Source organism: Spea bombifrons, chromosome 13, assembly GCF_027358695.1.
Source record: "Spea bombifrons isolate aSpeBom1 chromosome 13, aSpeBom1.2.pri, whole genome shotgun sequence".
Taxonomy (NCBI): Eukaryota; Metazoa; Chordata; class Amphibia; order Anura; family Pelobatidae; genus Spea; species Spea bombifrons.
In genome coordinates, this window is record NC_071099.1 from 3369153 (window position 1) to 3388486 (window position 19334).

General features: G+C 40.4%; 1 protein-coding gene across 3 annotated transcripts in view; it reads right to left on the reverse strand.

The window, feature by feature from the left end:
- Positions 1 to 19334, reverse strand: part of SEPTIN9 (septin 9) — an 87712-nt gene that overhangs the window by 45848 nt on the left and 22530 nt on the right. The window contains exon 1 of one of the 3 annotated variants that reach the window (XM_053452937.1): positions 18321 to 18676. The exons of 1 other annotated variant lie outside the window; for it this stretch is intronic. In XM_053452937.1, coding sequence (XP_053308912.1) covers positions 18321 to 18342 — 22 coding nt within the window. In that variant the 5' untranslated portion in view covers positions 18343 to 18676. Of the gene's footprint in view, positions 1 to 5045; positions 5249 to 18320; positions 18677 to 19334 lie in introns of those variants that run through there. One more of the 3 variants, XM_053452936.1, reaches the window with a different exon arrangement.

Here is a 19334-nt window from a genome sequence, read left to right on the forward strand (position 1 = left end):
AAGAGCATGGCTCTCTTCTCCTTTTGTGTTGGTTTGTTATGTGATTTTTAATTTTACTGACTGACTGTAACAGCGCTACAGAATCTGCTGGCACTATATACATTCATATAATGTAATGTCTGGCTCAGTATATAGTGATGGAAGTTATGACCTAAGTATAGCTCCTATCACTACATACTGAGCCAGGCACTGATTGTGGTACAGCATAACTCCCATCACTCTCACACACTTACTAATGCTTTCTCACTCTCTCTCTGAATTTCTCCCTACCTGTTTCTATCGATCTCTATGTAGTTTTTTTTCTAACACTCATAGTCTTATTTAAAGGAAAAAATTAGCCTATGTGTTAAAGGGCACATGATGGCTGTTTAAAAGGGTTACCGGTGCCACATGAAATGTGTTCTTATCACTAAAGCAACCAAAGGAGTGGACTTCTTAGCAGGAATATTCTTTTGGTTCCTATGGTGATAAGACCACTTTTAAAGTGCATCAAAGGCACTATTTATACATAACCTCTATTAAAGGCAAAAGTAAGGACGGCCCTGCTCAAATAAGCTTACATATTACATTCTTCAGACCACCGACCTTTTGTTACTCCTTTTTTGCATGATTATATGTTCTATTTAGTTTATATTTCAAATTTCCCTGGCACACGTCTATTATATATCCAGGAAATGGGTAAAAATTACTGCATGGAAAAAAGCAATAAAGAGATGTTTGTTTGGGACCTTGTATTCTGACCCTTAACCAATTCCAGTGCAAACCATATCAGATGCAGGGATAAAATATTTAAGCACGTATGTCAATTCCCCAGTAATAAAATCCTTTATCAGTGGCCAGATGTGCTCGTTTTCCTATGATAACTGTACAATAGGGGTTGGGACTGGGAAAGCGTGCTGTGTTGTGGTCACACATAGCTTGGGTGTATGAAAGATGAGCCGTTTAAAATCCGTACCGCTTATAGAGACACTCCGAAAAGTGTCAAAAATTTTTTTTCCTCTAATTTTGGAATGCATATTAACGTACTCACAGAGCGTTACTCACAGAGTCTTTTAATATGTATTCTTCTACAGTGAGGGTGTCAGGGACATCATTTGTTTTAAATCAGAACGTAATATACTGCAGGTACATATATTACAATATCCTATGCACCTTCCTAAACAACTCATCCTATAGTAGATCACTTCTCTCAGTCTAGCTTCAGAAGCAGAGTAAACCCTGTTGAATGGAACACTTTTGTAATTAAACGTAACATTAAAATCGCCTTCTCTAACATTGGTGAATACACAGACCCTTCCCAAAGATAATTCAGGTAAAATGTTATCTCATTCATAATTTGTCATGTGGCACAAAACCAGGAATTGATAGGTAGTTGCCATAGAATCTGGGGAAAAAACATTAAACGTTTATGTATTGTTTTTATGCGATCAAACCTTTCAATGCAGACCTGCTAAGGCTCATTTGTCTAAGTGGGACAGCGGCTTTAAAAGTACCATGATAAAAAAATAAATCAGTGCTTCTGAAGATTGGGATAAAATGCACCAGGTAACGGTTACACAGAACTCCTCCTACGGTACCATATAATTGCTGCCTATACCTTTCAGGAGGTAATTGCTGCCTAAAGCATTTTATATTGTATTTCAGAACTGCCCTTACTGTACTAGGTTCACTATGATTCACTATACTAATTGTTTCATATGTTTAACTCTTTCATATAACTACTCACCATGCTGTGCTTAAGAGGTTCTTTTGTACAATAAGAACCAATATTCCATAGAAACCTAGAATCTGACAGCAGATAAGAACCATTTGGCCCACCTAGTCTGCCCATTTTCCCTGACGTAAGAGATTCAACCCCCTATCAGTCCTTTGTATCGTTCAGGCTAGCTTTACCCCTATCCAGCGCATGGTTAAATTCCTGAACTGTATTGGTCTACAACACCTCTGCTGAGGAGCTGTGCCACTTAACTACCACTCTCTCATTAAAGTAAAACTTCCCTAGATTACATCTAAGCCTCTGACCTTCTAGTTTTTGCTCTAACATTTGAAATACCCCCTCCCCCATACTTAAAAGATCAATTTCTATCACATCTACTCGCTCTTCTTTCCTCCAAGCTATATAGCTTGAGATCTTTTGGACATTTATGCCACCTTTAATTATCGCTGCCATAGCTGCAGTTTATCAGACAAACAAAATGGGGTGGAAAAAATGAGGGAAAGCTTCTGACTGGCTGCCATATCCTGCACCGCTGGTGGAAATCCCAGTTTAGTTGGAAGGGAGATTAGGTCAGGATGATGAGGGAAACAGAGGAGTTCAGAAGCAGAAAGAGAACAGGGAGGAGCAGGGCATGTAGAGTCAAAGAGCTGGCAGAATTCTGTTGGGTTCCTCTGAACTACAAGAGAGATTTATTACATTTGTATCAAAAGGAACTATACAGAGTGTTCATCAGCTCATGAATAAACTAATAAATCAGGGATACATAGTTTAAGTGATATAATCACAATACTTTAATTATTCACAGAAAGTCAAATAAGTCTCCTGTACTGCAAATGGTGGGGGTGGTGGAGCGGACGGACTAATGCATATGTGGGGATCCTGGAATATCCTCCATGCATTTGCAGGGGGGACACTACGAAAACGTAAAGGACCAATGGGCTATCATATAATGGCTGGCGTGGGAATGCACATCCCAGATAAATGTATTAGATGGGAATAATATGCTGAGGCCTGAAAGAAAAAGCCATTCTAGGAGAAGGGTCTTCCACCCTGCCTGGAACATGTACCAGGTGCAACAACGGCAATACGACCTCGGGCTATGTGCTCTGAACACCTGGGCAAAACTTCCCCTGTACTCTCTGGGTCACATTCCACATGGATACACTGTACTGCTGCTCAAGATGTCTTGGACATCTGGGGCAATATAACACACGCTAAACACGCCTGCGTCAATTAGCTGAATTCCATGTACTACATACAGGTATTCCTGCCTATAAGCATATGTTACAAATAGTCACAAATGGAGGCTACATTCTATAGGTGGTAGGAGACACCTCTACACCATAGAGGACAGCTGTACAGCACCCAGTACTGTCATTACAAATGTGACCTAAATACTGTAACTCAACAACATCTCTGCATTATTAAAGACCAGTCCACGTGACCCTGGTCTGTAACAAGGGCTGAGCAGGCCCTTCATAGAGTATATTTCAAATGGTAAGATGACTTTCAAGAAATCTCAAACTAACTATACCTAAGCAGGGACAACTTAGCTATAGTTACAGAAGATGCTCTCCAGGGTTGACCTTTCATAATACAAAGAGAGGTCTGTAAGTTTACTGAGTGTTTCCTTACGTAGCAAAGTCCCCAAACTCCTAATGCACTTAATTAAACTTCACTAATTGTTCCTAGTAGGAGGGGAAGGGGGTGCAAATTACACTCACCCGCACCAACCCCCATGATGCCTCCTATTCTGAAACCCACATGCTCAGCTGCTGACCCCATTCTACAGACACAGAAATATGAGAGGCTTAGACTGGCACTCAGCTGGGAGGAGATGTGACAAAAACCACTTGACTACTACAAAGGACCAGCCAAAATATCCAGCTAAGGAAAACCCCTCAGGGAAAAAGAAAGACCTCGTGGATGCTTAAAAAGCCTCTCAATTTTCAGCATGAGGGACCGGGGTGTGTACTAGCATCTGGTGGACACAACAAATGACTTCAGGCCATCCACTGAGATTTGAGGACAGGAACATTTTTAATTTGGTAGTACAGAGGGATTGTATAGTATTTTACTAGATGCTGATGGGAACGTATAAAAGGAAGAGATAAGGTTTCAAATCGTTTTAGAGGAATATGGGAAGAGAGGAGGTGAAAGAAGTGATTTTCAGCATGGTGCTAGGTCTGCTCTGTAGGATTTGAACATAAACTATACTTGTCTGTGTGTAAATATAATTAGTGCTTCTCGAGAGAGTCATCAGACCAAGTCTGACATCCCGGAGATCTCAGACTATCTCTTTTAGAACACATTGCAAAGACTGTCTTCTTGAAATATTTATTTTTTTGGCCCTGAACTGCATAAGGTTAATGAACGGCATTAGATTGGTCTCTTAGTCTTGTTACCAACCAGGAATATAATTACTGTTTACAATCAAATATCTAGAAATATCAAGGTATTCCAGAGCTTATAAAAGTTTTCTATTTAGATTTTCTACAGAATCTCAGATGGTAGATATATATTTTGAGGAAGAATGTCATACATCCCTTTAATACATCGTATCGTTACATTGATGCTATACGCTTTGCTTTAAGTAAGTGATACATCCTACTTGTCAACTGTCATGTTCATTAGAGGCATCTGTGGACCTGCTCTTGTTTACAGATGTAATTTAATTTCATTGAAAGCCATAGAATAGAGCTAAGGAAACTTGGTTCAAACATGAAGCATTCACAAATAAAATATACCGTAAATGTACCGTGGCATCATTTTAAACTGATAATGTTCACAGTTTGATCTAAGCATTATTTATATTTGTATCCCTGAATGGGTTAACTGTCTTCTGTTAGCATTCTTTAGAAGGATACCTATATTGATCTAAAGAACACTGAATATGTGATGGAAAATAAAAACCTTTCTTTCTTACTTCCTCCCCCTCTTTGTGACTCACCGCTTTATTTTCTCTGCTTTCTGACTAATTCTTCAGCCTGCTATAACGTCACATTTTCTCTGATAGATCTGCTTCTAGTTTAATACCACCAGCGTCCTATCTATATTCGCAATCCAGCCGTCATTCTTTCATTTACCTATATGTGTAATATACACATTTATAACTCCTTAATCTGAAGCAGTCCAAGTCTGCAAAACCATGACTTCTTTTTTATCCTCCAATCTGAATTTCCTCTCTCCCCCTCTTCCACAGCTCCAACACACACACACACACGCTCTGAACAGATCACTGTGTACACCCCTATCAACAATCTTTAACCAAATACAACAATACTATGTATACAGCATAGGAAGAAGACAAAACGGCATACATACGAACCTTCAAAATCGGATATAATACCCTCCAGGTGGGCATTCACTGAAGGATCAGACATTTTTGAGACCTTCCACAATTCCGGAGTGTGCTCGGATCACGACACTGATTTTTTTCCCCCTCTAAACAACAAATCCCAAATTTGGAAAAACGGGATCACATCAGAAGCCGCCGCCAAGAAGAGGGAAGGAGAGAAGGGGGGGGATTCTCCTGTTGTGAACGCAGTACTAAACTTTTTGACTTTATTGTGTGTGGGGTTTTGTCTCTCGCACTCCCTAAGTTGAGCAGAGGATAGAGATACAGCCCCTAAAGGCTGATCTGAATCAATGGTGCAGAGGCAGCCTACTAACTCCACCCATGTCATACACACACATTCCCCAAGCTGCCCGGCTGCATATAAGTTGCCTGCCTATGGAAGTCACGATTAACCCCTTGAAATGCATCATACAACAAGACCCCCTTGTTCCTTAACAGTTTTCACCGATCTTAAACCAACAGGTGTGTGCCAAGACGTTTAGTGCAAATTAAAGAAATGGTGAAGCAGGCACCTAACATACTCTGCCAGATGCCGCCAACCTATATTGTAATTGATCGGTGACTTTAGTATGTTTATGTATCGGACGTCCATATACGTAAAAGTGAAACGATCTCTAGGAAAACCTACCAGAGTAAGAATGCAGAACCCTGTAAGGATTTTGATTAAGTAAGTTATCCGATGTAAATTCTAACACAATGATAACAACTGGCAGAATTTGTATTCAATTTTTCATTTGATTTCTCAATTTTTCCTCTTATTTCTGCCTCCTGATATATGTGCTCAAATCACATTCGTATCAGTGTCTACCTTGCATTAAGCATTGATATTGTGCTACCATGTCAGAAATCTTGTATAACCTCTTGGATGTGGAAAGCCAGCAAGGCAGCAGCATCAGAAGGGTTAAAGTGATGGCGTCACTGTATCCTGAAGCTGGAGTGATAGGCAGCAGGAACTCCCGAAATATCGAGAGAAAGGAAGGACCAGCTGTCAACAGGAAGCCAACCACACACAGCGGGTACCAGCTTCGACAAATGTTTTTTTTTTTTTTAAAACATAGTTTTTGGGCCAAGCCTAAATGGAAATAAACTGTTTGCATGGACAATCCAAATCCAGCATGCATTCATGGGTTAACATTCCAGCATGCTCATTCAACTAACATTCTAACAATGCTACATTTTAAAGGCATGTAATCACTCAAGTAAAGCATCGGTACACTATATTACTGAATAACTTCATTTAAGCCTGGTCGGATATGACGAACAGACACTGACATTGTTATTTTTGTAACCCAGATTATGGACAATCCTCCCAAGTGTCCCTCTTTAGGTGGAACAATGTCTCTTTTGGACCAGAATCTCTCTGTCCCTCTTTCTTCCCCTGATGTCCCTCTTTTCTAGGAGGTCAGATAGAAAATGTAAATTTGTTTACTTACACAATTTAAAGTTGTGTAAGTAAAATGCATTATCCTCTTTGGAAACCAATCATAAACAGCCATCAATATGACACAACAGCATCTAAAAAGTCTGATAAAGCCTAGCCCCATGGTCAAACCTCTACACCAACCCCTAAAACAAAAGTATCCTTATATATTAGAAGGTGTGCATTGGCAGTTATTAGTTATGTAATTACCTATTGAAATATTATTATTAATAATAATAATATCCTCATGAATACCGTATATAGGAAAAATATCAAAATACTTTTACTTAAGGCAGAAAAGGGCTGGAAAGGTTTTTGGGATGTGAGATCTGAACAACAGTAACAGTTCCATCAAATAACTGCAGATTATTTGGAACAAATTGAAAATAAACATATATTTCGAAGCCATCCAGATAAAGGAGAACTAGTTATCTTCTATTGTATTCAAGAGGAAAGATAGGTTGAGGCTGAAGGGCAGCCGGGCAAGAATACTCTGTGGTGCCCCCTCCCAATTTTCTTCCAATTTAAGATTGGATTTTGTTTTTATTTAAGATTTGTTTTATTCCAATTTTTTTTACATGTTTTATATAAAAAAAAATATTGGAACACTCGCAACAGCAATGTTCTTAGAAGGGTGCTACGTCCTGGGAGGAAAGAAGGAAACAGGAATTAGGATCCCAATAGGGTGATCTGCCCCAGTAAAGAGGCCCGGGAGCTACAACCATTTCGGGGCTGTTTCCCTAAAAAGTGTGACACTGCCCGTCACCTCTTGACCCAGAAAGCTGACTAGGATGCCTAGCACTAAAACTGGCTCTGCTCCCAGGTCCTTTGACTATTACAAGTGAGCGAGGAGTGACTGATTTGTGAGTCACATAAATGTGACACAAAAAAAAATACAGTCAATTCATGGTAGTCTGATAGTGTGTTCTTTCCAGAAAAAAAGAGACAATCTAAGCTTGCCTGACTGAGGCAGACAGTTTTTGTCAGTCGTTAATCAACCCAGTGAGACTTTCAGTGTGTGAGACACAAAACCACTACAAAGGCAGCGTGTGACGTTGACAGATTGATACAGCTCGTATGACACATGGAGAGAAGGATGAGTTTTCATGTGTGACAGACTGAAGGACCTTGTCTAACATGCACAGTATCTCAGTGACTCTGGTGTCCTCACACGTTGAGAAACGGCATCCGACTCACATGAGTGAAGGGACACGACTTATATCAGAGACACTGACAAAAAATAACGGACTATTTTACCTCATGGAAGCTGACATATTTGGCAAAAAGTCTCAGAACCTGCATGAGATATGCACATTGCATGCATGCACGGCAATGACACGTGTGTGGACGTAACACTGGCAGATACTGCCTGTGCTTTATATGTGAAATAAATATACATGTCTCTGAAAAAAAAAAAAAAGTCTGACACGGCAACCCTACACCCGCTGCTTGTGTGATACTGACAGACGCAATACACAGATTTTGTGGACAATGACAGCTCACACCCGCCGTGTGTGCGGCTGGGTCACTGACAGAGAACATTCCCCTGCGTGTGCACGAAACGCTGACACCGGGATTACGTGTGTGACACTGACAGACTAAGGAAGCGCGTGTCATTGTGTCTCATCAGTTTACAACGTACAGTCATCCAGGAAGCAGGATGTTTCAGCATATTAAACTATAACTATTCCGGCACGCTTTGTCTCTCTTACCTGTTCTGTGCAATTTAACCTTTTTACTGCCAGACAAGCACTGTGATGTCAAAACGAGGGGACACAATGTTTAAATGCGTGTGATATTTAATTTGCGAGCCGGCATGCTGCCCTTTGTTGTGCCCTAAACGCTTTTGTAAAGGGTACTCACAATATAGAAGCTAAACTCTGTGCTATGGGACAGACCACCTAAATGCTGTTAACTGAGATACATTACTGGCAGGGTCTCCGATGCATTGCAAAGGCTATTGAGGCATTATTATCCCTTTAATATCAGATAGCTATTCTCAACAATGCTACTGAAGGGGTTAATGTAATTTACCATACCTATGAGGAGTCTATAAGATACTGAAGACTTTACCAGCTGTTGGCTGATGTATTTCTGTCTGTCTTTATGTCTCAGTCGGACCAGCTGGAAATTACAGCTCGTGGGAGATATTTAAAAATGGTTATTCTGCTGTATCTATAATTCCAGCAATTCTAGCCAAGGCAGAGAACTTGAATATTCCTCTAACTCTATTCCCCTTTCTGACCTGTCCATCACTGGCGACGGTACCACTATCTTTCCTTCACCACAAGTCCGCTGCCTCGGAGTGACCCTAGACTCAAACCTTTTATCCCTCACATCAAATCACTCTCTAAATCCTGCCACAACCAACAACGCAACATTTCCAAAATTCGTCCATTCCTGACTGCCAGCACCGCAAAACAACTAATCCACTCCCTTGTGATTTCCCGTCTAGACTACTGCAACAACCTACTTACCGGCCCCCCTCTCTCCTGACTATCCCCCCTCCAGTCTTTCCTCAATGCCTCTGCCAGACTAATCTATCTCACCCGACGCTCTGCATCTGCCGCACCTCTCTGTGAGTCCTTGGCGCCCCATCCATAGCAGAATTAAATTCAAAATACCAACTCTATCCTATAAACCTCTCACTAACGCCTCTCCCCTCTACCTATCCTCCCTCATCAGCAAATATACTCCAGCCTGCCCTCTAAGATCCAACAATAACCTGCTCCTCCCACAGGACTTCTCTCACGCAGCACCAACCCTCTGGAACTCTCTTCCCCGTGCTGTCCGACTCACCAACTCTACCCTCCTTCAAATACTCCTTAAAAACTTTTCTCTTCAGGGAAGCCTACCACTGACACAAACATCAAAACTTCCCTCTCACCCACTTACAACCCTTATCTCGCCCTATATTAACATCATTCACTACCACGCAGTCCTCACCTCCTGTTCCTCACCCCTTATCCACCCAGATTGTAAGTTCCTGCGGGAACAGGGCCCTCCATTCCTCTTGTATCTGTATGTCGATTGCTGTATTGTACTTGTCGTTATCTGTAACATTTTCATCTTGTACAGCGCCACAGAATCTGTCGGCACTTTATAAATAAAGTATAATAATAATAATAATATTCAATCATTGAGCAAACATACTTTGACTACTAGCCTTCCATTCACAGTATTCAGCTAAAATGTATTTGAACTGGTCTGGCTTCTGACCCGTAGAACAGAATTTAACTTCTATGTCGGGAGTACGCTTTGCAAAGACCTTAGAACAAAACTAAAGAGAGCAAGCAAATAATGGAGGTTAGCGAATGAAAGAAGGTCTTTAAGCAGGGGCCATGGACCACCATAACAGCTGAATAATAAGGTGCTCTAACATCTACACCTCAGAGGTTCCTTTTTATTACAATTTAGGACAATTCAGAGAATGTAGTCAATGAAGCTATTTAGCAGCAGATACTGTGTAGTTGAGAAGCAGATAAGTCTCCATGTAATATTGAGAATTCATTGGTGAAGACGATCTTTGACCAGGATTAGTAATCATGATGTTTTAGGGTCTATGTCATTGAGAAACCTGGTATTACGATGCACCAGTAAGGGAAAATAAATTGAAGGAATAATGAACACTGAAGACAGTACCCCATGGAGCACATCACTCTTCAGCTTTAGAGCCACAAAGTTACAGAATTTCCCCATAAAGACTTCGAAAGGATCTTTGCAGATCCAAAAAAATGGGGATACAAATTGGATACTTTTCAAGTAGTACATGCTGGAATTTTCAAACCTCTCAGGATGTACTATATATATATATATATATATATATATATATATATATATATATATATATATAATATCATGAGCAAGGAAATCTCAGCCATTCAATGGTTGTAACAGAGGACACCCAGTAGGCAAGGATGTCCATCATAATAAACAGGCAGGAATATAGGACCATAAGATAATATATAGCGAGAATGCCGAAAAATTTGTGGGAAGATTAGTAGAAGAAGAATAGAATGAGACCCATGTCCAATACCTAATGTGTTTATATGTGTTTATTTTATTTATGCCATAATGGGTCATTTTAAAAACTACTTTGAACCTGGTGGTTTGACTGACCTACAAACTCCTACAATTAATGATCTGGCTAAGCCTAGTGTACACGCTTCCCTTTAAGAGTACATACTTAGTCCAGTATCCAGGAAAAGGCTAATGGAATCCCTTATCACAGTAGAGTAAATTAGGTTCTACAGTATATCACTACATATGTATGTAAAATCCAGTTATGAGTTAAATCCAGAACAGGTATTATGAGTGGTAAAATGTATGAATAAAAATGAGTATCTCATGTGCTCTATCCCTTCAGGATTCAGAAACAAAACAATAATGATTATATTAAGTGTAATATATCTTCTTTCATCTGAAGAACAGACTACTGAGCTCCCAAAAGTGTATGTAATGTTCCATCTTTTTCTCTGTTGGCCATATAAAGGGTAACTTTAGCAGGCATTGGTAAGGATGTCTGGGACATTATACTGTCCCTTTAAACATATCCTTGTCAGCTTTTATAGAGGATGGAGAGAGAATGAGTGGATTAGGAAGCAGGTAAGGAAAGCAGTACATGGGAAAGTAATGGACTGGGGAATTGGTGAGCTGTCTGACAGTCACATAAAGTTCCAGGACAAAGCACAGTCCCTTACTGAGAAAGAACAAATAGAGCAGTGGGATTTTAATTGAACAGAGGTTCAAAGATATTTTTGTGTGTGCTGGAGCAGCTAAGAATATCCAGAACCTTCCCACATTTAAATGTTCTCAAGCAGGGTCACTGATTATTCATGGGTGGACATTAAGAAAAACACTAGCGAAAATGCTGGCTTCTGAACTAAACATGATTCTGAACTACATAGGTGAATGCAACACTACCCCCTGCTGGATGAAATGCAAACTGCAGGACGCATTCACTCCAAGATCAAATGGCAGCAATAATGGAAGAAGGGAGAGGCTGTAGAAAAAGTTTCATTGGGATGATTGATATGTAAATGTATAGTAAACTTGGGGAGTAGGACCTCAGGATAAGCAAATTCAGTGATGATGATGAATTATTCATCCCACATGCCCTTGAATCTAGAAATTAGAAGTAGTGTAGGGTCTGGAAAAGGAGGCCAAAGGCTTTTTCAACATCCAGAAAATAAACAAGGAGCTCGATTCATTGATCCCTCTAAATAAGTGATGTGTTTCTTAATTAATGATTTGCGATACAACTCCCTGCCAAAAAAAAGCAATTGCAAATTATAAGCGTGTCTACAACAGATACACTTTACAAGTACATTCCAAATTATGAAAAGTTTGCCTAGAAATGGTAAGACAGCTCTAAAATAATGTAACGCCCAATAGAACACTGAAATTAACACCGTGTATATGCAAAGTACACCATTCAACACTAATACAAGTTTTCTAACATTAAAAGCTTCCACTCCATATCAGCACTAAACATCATCAATCATTTTACAGTGTTGCATACTTATGGTTCAAAAATTCTAAAAAGTTTATTTTTATGGTGATCTCCATAAAGACTATATAGTAATAACAAGACTCTAGGGAGAATTGGAAGTGCAGTCATCTGCTTTGATCGCATTAGACAAGCATTAATGGATGCTAGGCTATGATTTATATCGCATCATCATATTCTGCTGATCTGTACCATGGGACAATAGATCAATACAGAACTGTACGGAGATCAATACACCATCAAGTTTTATCATAAACCTGTCTAGTTATTATCAAACCAATTTAGAATGAATAAAGAGAGTAAATTAGGACTAGACTACTGACACGTGGGTTTATAAATAATTTAATGTAGAAATTGCGTAATGCAATCTGTCTGTAGTGACCTATCAATGTATGGTCCTACACCAGAGCAGGTGGCCTTCTTATAGAACCAGTCTTTGTTGCTACTGTCCCTCAGATGAGCTCTGAAGAACAGATCTCTAAAGGCCCAACATCTTATCTACTTTACATCTTTTTCTACACTGGTATAAAAAAAGGTATCAACTCCCAACAAAAGGCTCCATCTTGTATTATATCCATCTTCCCTTATTCTCGTGGGATTACTTTATATTTTCTCTTATTTTTATTTGCCATTTTTTGTAGAGATGTGTGCCTTATAATGCTGGAAGGTTATGACAAAGATTGTTCATTTTATGTTGTGTTCTTCTACAATAGGTTAGTAAAAGTTAGAATAAACAAAAACTGCTTTCAGACTGACTGATCAAAATATAACTCTTAGAACTTTTGTGAAAAATGCTGAGATGGCCCTGCATAATGTATTGTTAAATTGGTAAGTTGACGTTCAAGAGATATCTCCAGGTTACCTATACATTGAGGTTACTTCGCTAATATACGGCAAAATATGTGAGCAAAATGCTCCAGCTGGGCTTTAGTTTTACCTACATCTGCAATGGCAAAAAGTCAGCTGAGATGCTTGTGGGATACAAGTTATTTTATAATTGCGACTAAAGTTGAACCTGGTCAGCCGAGTTAACCCTTGGTAAATAGATCCAACTCGCCCTTCTGCAGAGAAGACAATCGTGGTTGACATTGTACAATGAAGTCTGTGAATTGAAATGTTCCACTAACCTGAAAACTCCTTCTAAGGGATTATTATATTGGTTAATGTCACAAAAAGAACTTTAAAAACAGTAAAGCCTCAGAATTCCCTATATTAAACAGTAGATCATGCCACAACATTGGATATCTATGACATAGGTGCCCTGGACGAGATGAGATACGAGCAATTACTCCTCTGATCCACAGTTCCAGGGACAATTAGTTCCAGATACAACATTATTGACTTCTGCTGTACTGGAGGGCACAGGGAGATGCTTTGTTGTTCATTAGAGCATTAAATATAAGGTAAATGTAATTGTACTAATTATAAACTCAGCAATTATCCGTAATTTAAAAATGCCAGATATTTTCCTGCAATTTGCAGACAGAACAGAGCTCAGCCTCCCATTATCTTTATGGATATTAATAAAGATGGGTCTCCACTGCCTGCATTTCTGTATAGTGGCAGTCTGACAAGCTACCAGCAGCGCCAATGCCAACAGAGGGGAGATAAGTCTGGTTTTTAGCAATTTAGAGACTTTTGGCAGTAATGTCAATGTATCGTGCCCTAGTACCCAGGTTCATAGCCAAAAAGGCTGGGGCCTTGTGGCTCTAATGGTAGCACAGAAGCACTCTGCTGAGCTGGACGAGATTTAGTGTTCAGCAGGAGTAAAACAAATGTAATCTCTGTTTCTTGAAAGTCTTAGTAAGTAAAGCCAGTTCTCCATCAAACCTCCTAACTTTTAAAATTACAGGCATTTTTGCTCTGGGGGTGTAGTTAGTGAGTCTTTTTTTCATCCATGTAACCTTCTGTAACCATGTAACATCATCCATGTAACCTTCCTAGAAAAGTTGAGGAGACATGAGGGACCCCAGGGAAGGAAAGTGTGACAGATGGAATTACTGGGCCACCTAGATAAGGACACTGGGGAGATATGATCCATTTTTTAACAAGTATGTATTTTGGGATACTGGCTAGAGCCCAGCTTCTATAGATACAATCTGTATATTATACCTATATATTATCTAAGTATTATAAGGTATTATAAACCTCACAAATGCTGAAATGGCTGAATTTGGCGCACTCCAAAATCTTGCGGAAAGCCTTCCTCTATTTGTTCACAGATACCCCATGCAAACTGAGATCTGCTAAATGCTGTGGAGCACAGATAAATCTCAAGATGGGCTGCTGGGAAAGACATTGACGGACTTCAGATGCAGACCTTTCCAAATCACCCCTAGGAAAACAGGACTGTCCTTAAAAGGACGCGGGATGTCAGCCTGGCATCATCCCTGTATGTATAAATCTCTCTACGCAGATAAATATGTAAGGCTGTCGAGAACAAAGAGAATATGTATAGCTGTTGGAGAACAGTCCATGATTGACACAGTAGCTATGGTAAGCCCCAGTTGTCCAACTCAACACAAAAACCCTAACCATGGCATTTTTTTTTAAAATAAACAAATTATCTAATTTTCCATAATAAAGATTGCATCAAAATCCTACTGCCAGCTGAAGAAAGAGTTTTTATACACTGCATTTATACCTTTAGCAAACCCCAACATCTCAGGTGTCGGACTTGAGATACCTGTGTCAGTGGTGTGGCAAGAGACGGAGAGGGTCCGGTCCTGGAAGCCCAGATCTCCATTCATTTTACAGCTCTCTGGTGTCTTCCTAACTGCCTGTGCTACCACTACCTCCAGTGGACAGTGCCTGGACACCAGGATTGTCTTTAAAAACTGTGATTCTTAAATAAAAGGTATTCTTTAAAATAAGAGATTTGTTACATTATTGCGAGCCTCCACTGCTATCAACAGGCAGGGCAGCAAGATGGCAGCTCTCACACGCAACACAATAGAAAAATAACAGAGGTAACCTTTATTTGTACTTAAATGAAAGAAAAAAAATGAACATAATACACATAGTGGGAATACCTTGAAATTTGGTGATTCCTCTTTAAGGAAACATTGTTGGGGTAATAAACAAGAAAATGTAGCGGCAGTTTGAGAAGGAGCTACAGACGCTGCAGTGAAGGATTTAGTATAAGATTTCGGAGAGGAGTAACTTAAGGCTGCGCTAGCCATTTCTTACAGTAAACAAGTTAATAACTTAACGTAACAGAAACACTGCTCCTTTCATCATTTCTGTTATGACAAAGGCCCATTCACCAAGAGAGAGGAGAAAAACAAACCTAAACTGCTAAGTCACTCTGTACAAGACAAAGTCCAGAGAGGCAAAAAAAAACGATTGGACATTAACTGTAGGTAACACTGCCAACCTAACGGAACTCTCTCTTACGTACGCATCTACTGGAAAAAATAGAAATGATTAAAAGGACCGTATGACGCCCGGTTCATTGACACTAGACACAAATAGCCGTATTGTTAGGTGTGTTGAACAGAGTGATTTGCTAATTCGCGTGACGCTGTATGACCACCGAGGAACGAGTGTCCTCACCCTGTGGACGATATACCCTGTGTATGTGACAATTATAAGACACAGAGATCCAGCTTATTTCCCATTTCATGGGTCACTAAAATAGTCTTTCCTGTATGTGTCACTACCTACGTGCAACACACATTAAATATACCCATGTCACGGCCGTATATATGAAAGGGGGAAGGTTTGGCTTCTTTCCAATAAGTTTTTATACACTGGGGGTTAAACTACACCCCACAGCACACCGTTAACAAGAGGGCGACAAGTTATCAGATGGACATTTGCGGGGCCCTCTTGTGATCTAACAACGCGAATCCCCACCTACTTTTATATCCTCGACTTATTTTCCTAGGAAAAAAAAATCTCATAGTTAGTAAACGTATCATTTGTTCTTGTGTTTTCCAGTAGCCGTCTACCCATGATCCTCCGCTTTTTTGAAACTAGTTCTTGGCACTTTGGAAGCTTTAGAACACAGAAGCGATTGCACCACATGTGACTCAACATGCAACGTAACTTCATAAATATGTACTGCAAAAATAGTGACATGTGTCTTTATCTTCGACAACACTGGAGTCAGCTAAGGCTAGCGTTGCGCCGTAGTGGCTTGGAAAGGCCACATTTATCTGTAGTGAAACTTTATGTACGTTTCCTGCCCTTCTACTTTGTGTAGTACAAATCTACTTTGTTATGTACAATAATGACAACACAAATATGACACATAGAGAACAAAAACTGGGGTTTTCCTTTCTAAGGATCCACTTTCCTATTTGCATACCTCTAAATTGCTCCAGTTTCAGTTGGACTGTACAGTTCCGGAATGCGATCTGTACGCCATCAATCTGGGTCACTCCAATGTTGCCCTGTTTGTTTCTGCTACAGAGAAGGCTCGAGGGGGTGTACTATGTGCATCACACATTTATCCTGAGACAACCTTTCGTCTTTCCCCTGCTTTTTAGCTTATTTATTGACATAAAGCAGTTGAACCATAGAGCGGCATGTAAGCGTTGAGCAACTCCTGCACACATGGCTTCCTCAAGTGTCTTCTATGGATACTCTGAAGGAGTATCTAGCCTGAATCTATCACTGTGTGCTTGTAGGAACACCTCTCCTAAAGGTTAAAAATTATCCCTGGGCTACCAACCTTGATTGACTCTTTTGTATGTTCTCTATGTTTTAGTGCGTGATCTCCTGCTTGGTTACCGGGACATTTGAATGTGCTTGTCCCAGGAGACCGAGCGTTGCCAGCCTATGCTCACCCTATGTCTGTTGGCCTAATAAGCCTTTATCATCAGTATGTCGCGCTTGCACATAGTGGAAATCCCTTTTCCTGTGTGCGTGATACTGACACACAGAGGCTCCTTCTTTTAGGATCTGACATATTGAGGGAGCCTTTCTCCCATGTGTCACGCTGCTGAATCTCGGAGAGCCGATTCCCCCACCGCCTCGCTCAGTAATGTGCTGACAACACTTTCTTAGTGACCACATCCTCTCAGTGATGGTTCAGTTTGCACAGACTGATTCATGATTGCCATGGTCTGTTCTTTATGGTTGTCACGAGGAGTTTTAATAAGCTCACATGGAATCAGCAGGACACAATTAACCCATTCAATAACACAGCACTCTTGCTCTAAATGGGATTAAGACTACTCTACGGTGTCTTATGGTCCTTCACAGCTGCCCATGTGACACTTTCTTACTTGTTCCTGTACTTTCCAGAGCTCCACCCTGTTTTTTGTTTCAAATTGTATATTAAACGCATTGCAAATTGTATTACTTTTCCGCCTCCTTTCAGTACGTTTAATATCATCGTCCAAATTAAAAAAAGAAAAGTGATGGCCACAGACTAGGTGGGATGACGTAGAGTGTGACATGGTCTGTTCTGCTGAACCACTCAGGTCTGTAGTGCTATCTGCTCACGTGGCAGCCCAAATCTGGACCTCCCCTTCCTAAAAACCTTAACTGTTGGACAGCAACTTGTGACTGTGCTCAGTGATAGTCTGAACAGAATTAACCCATGCCAGCTCTGAATACAGAGACAAAGGCCTATCCTAGGGAGCAAATTGGTACTGGCAACAGGGTTTAGAACGAAGGAGAACTCCATAGCACTACAAGTGCACCTTTCTAGACTCCTAGAGTCCAGTATGCTCCTGAACAGTAAATTATCATACAGAATGCAAAATACTTTGAAAGGATGGTGATTTCATAAAAAGAGTATTAAACCAGACACCTAGCGTGTTCTCTTTGGGTATTATAATCCTCCATTTAACCACAATTACCCAGACAAATGTGGAGGTTACCAAGTGCCCATAAGCCTTAACTGGACAATAAAATACTCAACAAGTAGAGGAGAGCAGGACAGGTAGAGAGTGGGAAGATGTAAAGTTGAGAAATCAGCTGTCCCAGTTAAAACACTGAAGGGAAACGTGAAATTATTTTTGTTTTAACTGTTGGATAAACATATTATATACATGTACTATACTGCATACAAACATATACTATCTATATGTCTAAATACATAAATATGCATCTAGTAGATGATAGATAGATAGATAGATAGATAGATAGATAGATAGATAGATAGATAGATAGATAGATAGATAGATAGATACCAGATTAACTCTCTTAACCGGGTTAAGGGATATACTGGAGTGATTCCATTACACAGTGTGCACAGTGACCTGATCCCCCTCTTACTCACTCCTGTCTCAGCAAGATAAATGGGAACGTAGAGTGACAAAAAGCTATTGTACAAGAGGATCTTTGAAGTGAAATCCCCTACCTGAAATGCGCTCCTTGTCCATCACTCCCCCAGCATCAGTTTATCTGCAGCCCGGCCTCTCTGCCCCTGTTTGGGAGGCGGTAACTTCTCAGTCCTCCTCTTTCCAGTGCCTCCTTTCTCTCTCTACCTTTTTTCCCCTCTGTAGCTCTCACTTTTCCCTGTGTCACTCCCTCCCTCCCTCTATTTCTCTCTTTCACTCTGTAACTCTCCAATAACTCCTCCCGTCCAGTCTGTCATCTCCGCTTCTCCTGCCTTCCTTTGTCTGAGGCTCCCCAATTCTCCCTCTGATATCCTCTGTCCAGCTCCGTCTCACGGTTTCTTTCGCTTCTACAGCTACTTCTCTATTTCCTTCTCCCCTCCTCCTTCCTTCTAGTTTCTCATTTCCTCCGGCCTTTCTTCTTCTTCCATGTACATTATTGTAATCATTTTTTGTTGTTTCTTGCTCTTTCTTCACGCTATTTTGTGCCAGCTCCCTAATCTCATTATTTTTGTACTTCTCTGTGCCTTTCCCCTTCCCGCTTTTAGATGCCATTACATTTATTTGAACACTCCCAAATCTTGCATTTACTACTTTTTAGTATTACCTATTTGAAACTACACTCCAGCACAGGATCTTCTCCTTTTTCGTTTCTTCTCTATCTCTCGCTTCTGTATACTCGCTTCCCTCTCTTTCTCTGTCCTGCAAGGCAGTTTATCTGCCTCACTTTCTTCTTATGCTCACATTCGCTAAACTCAGGTCATATGAACTCTGCCCCATGTGCCACCAGAGGCCTGCCATGATGCTGTGGCATCCCCTGGTACAAAGGCAATAAAGTAGCTCCAGATTATTTGATTAAACTCCAGCTGTTTTCCGTGCCTTGTTTTTATGCTGACAGATTTTCTCCAGCAGTAATGTTATAAATACTACTCATTGTGCAGACTACAGCCCCAGAGACTTGGTGGAAAGAGAGGGGGCGAGTAGCGAGGCTGAGTATCCCATCTCCAAAGTATCTAACATAAATCGAATTAAGTTAA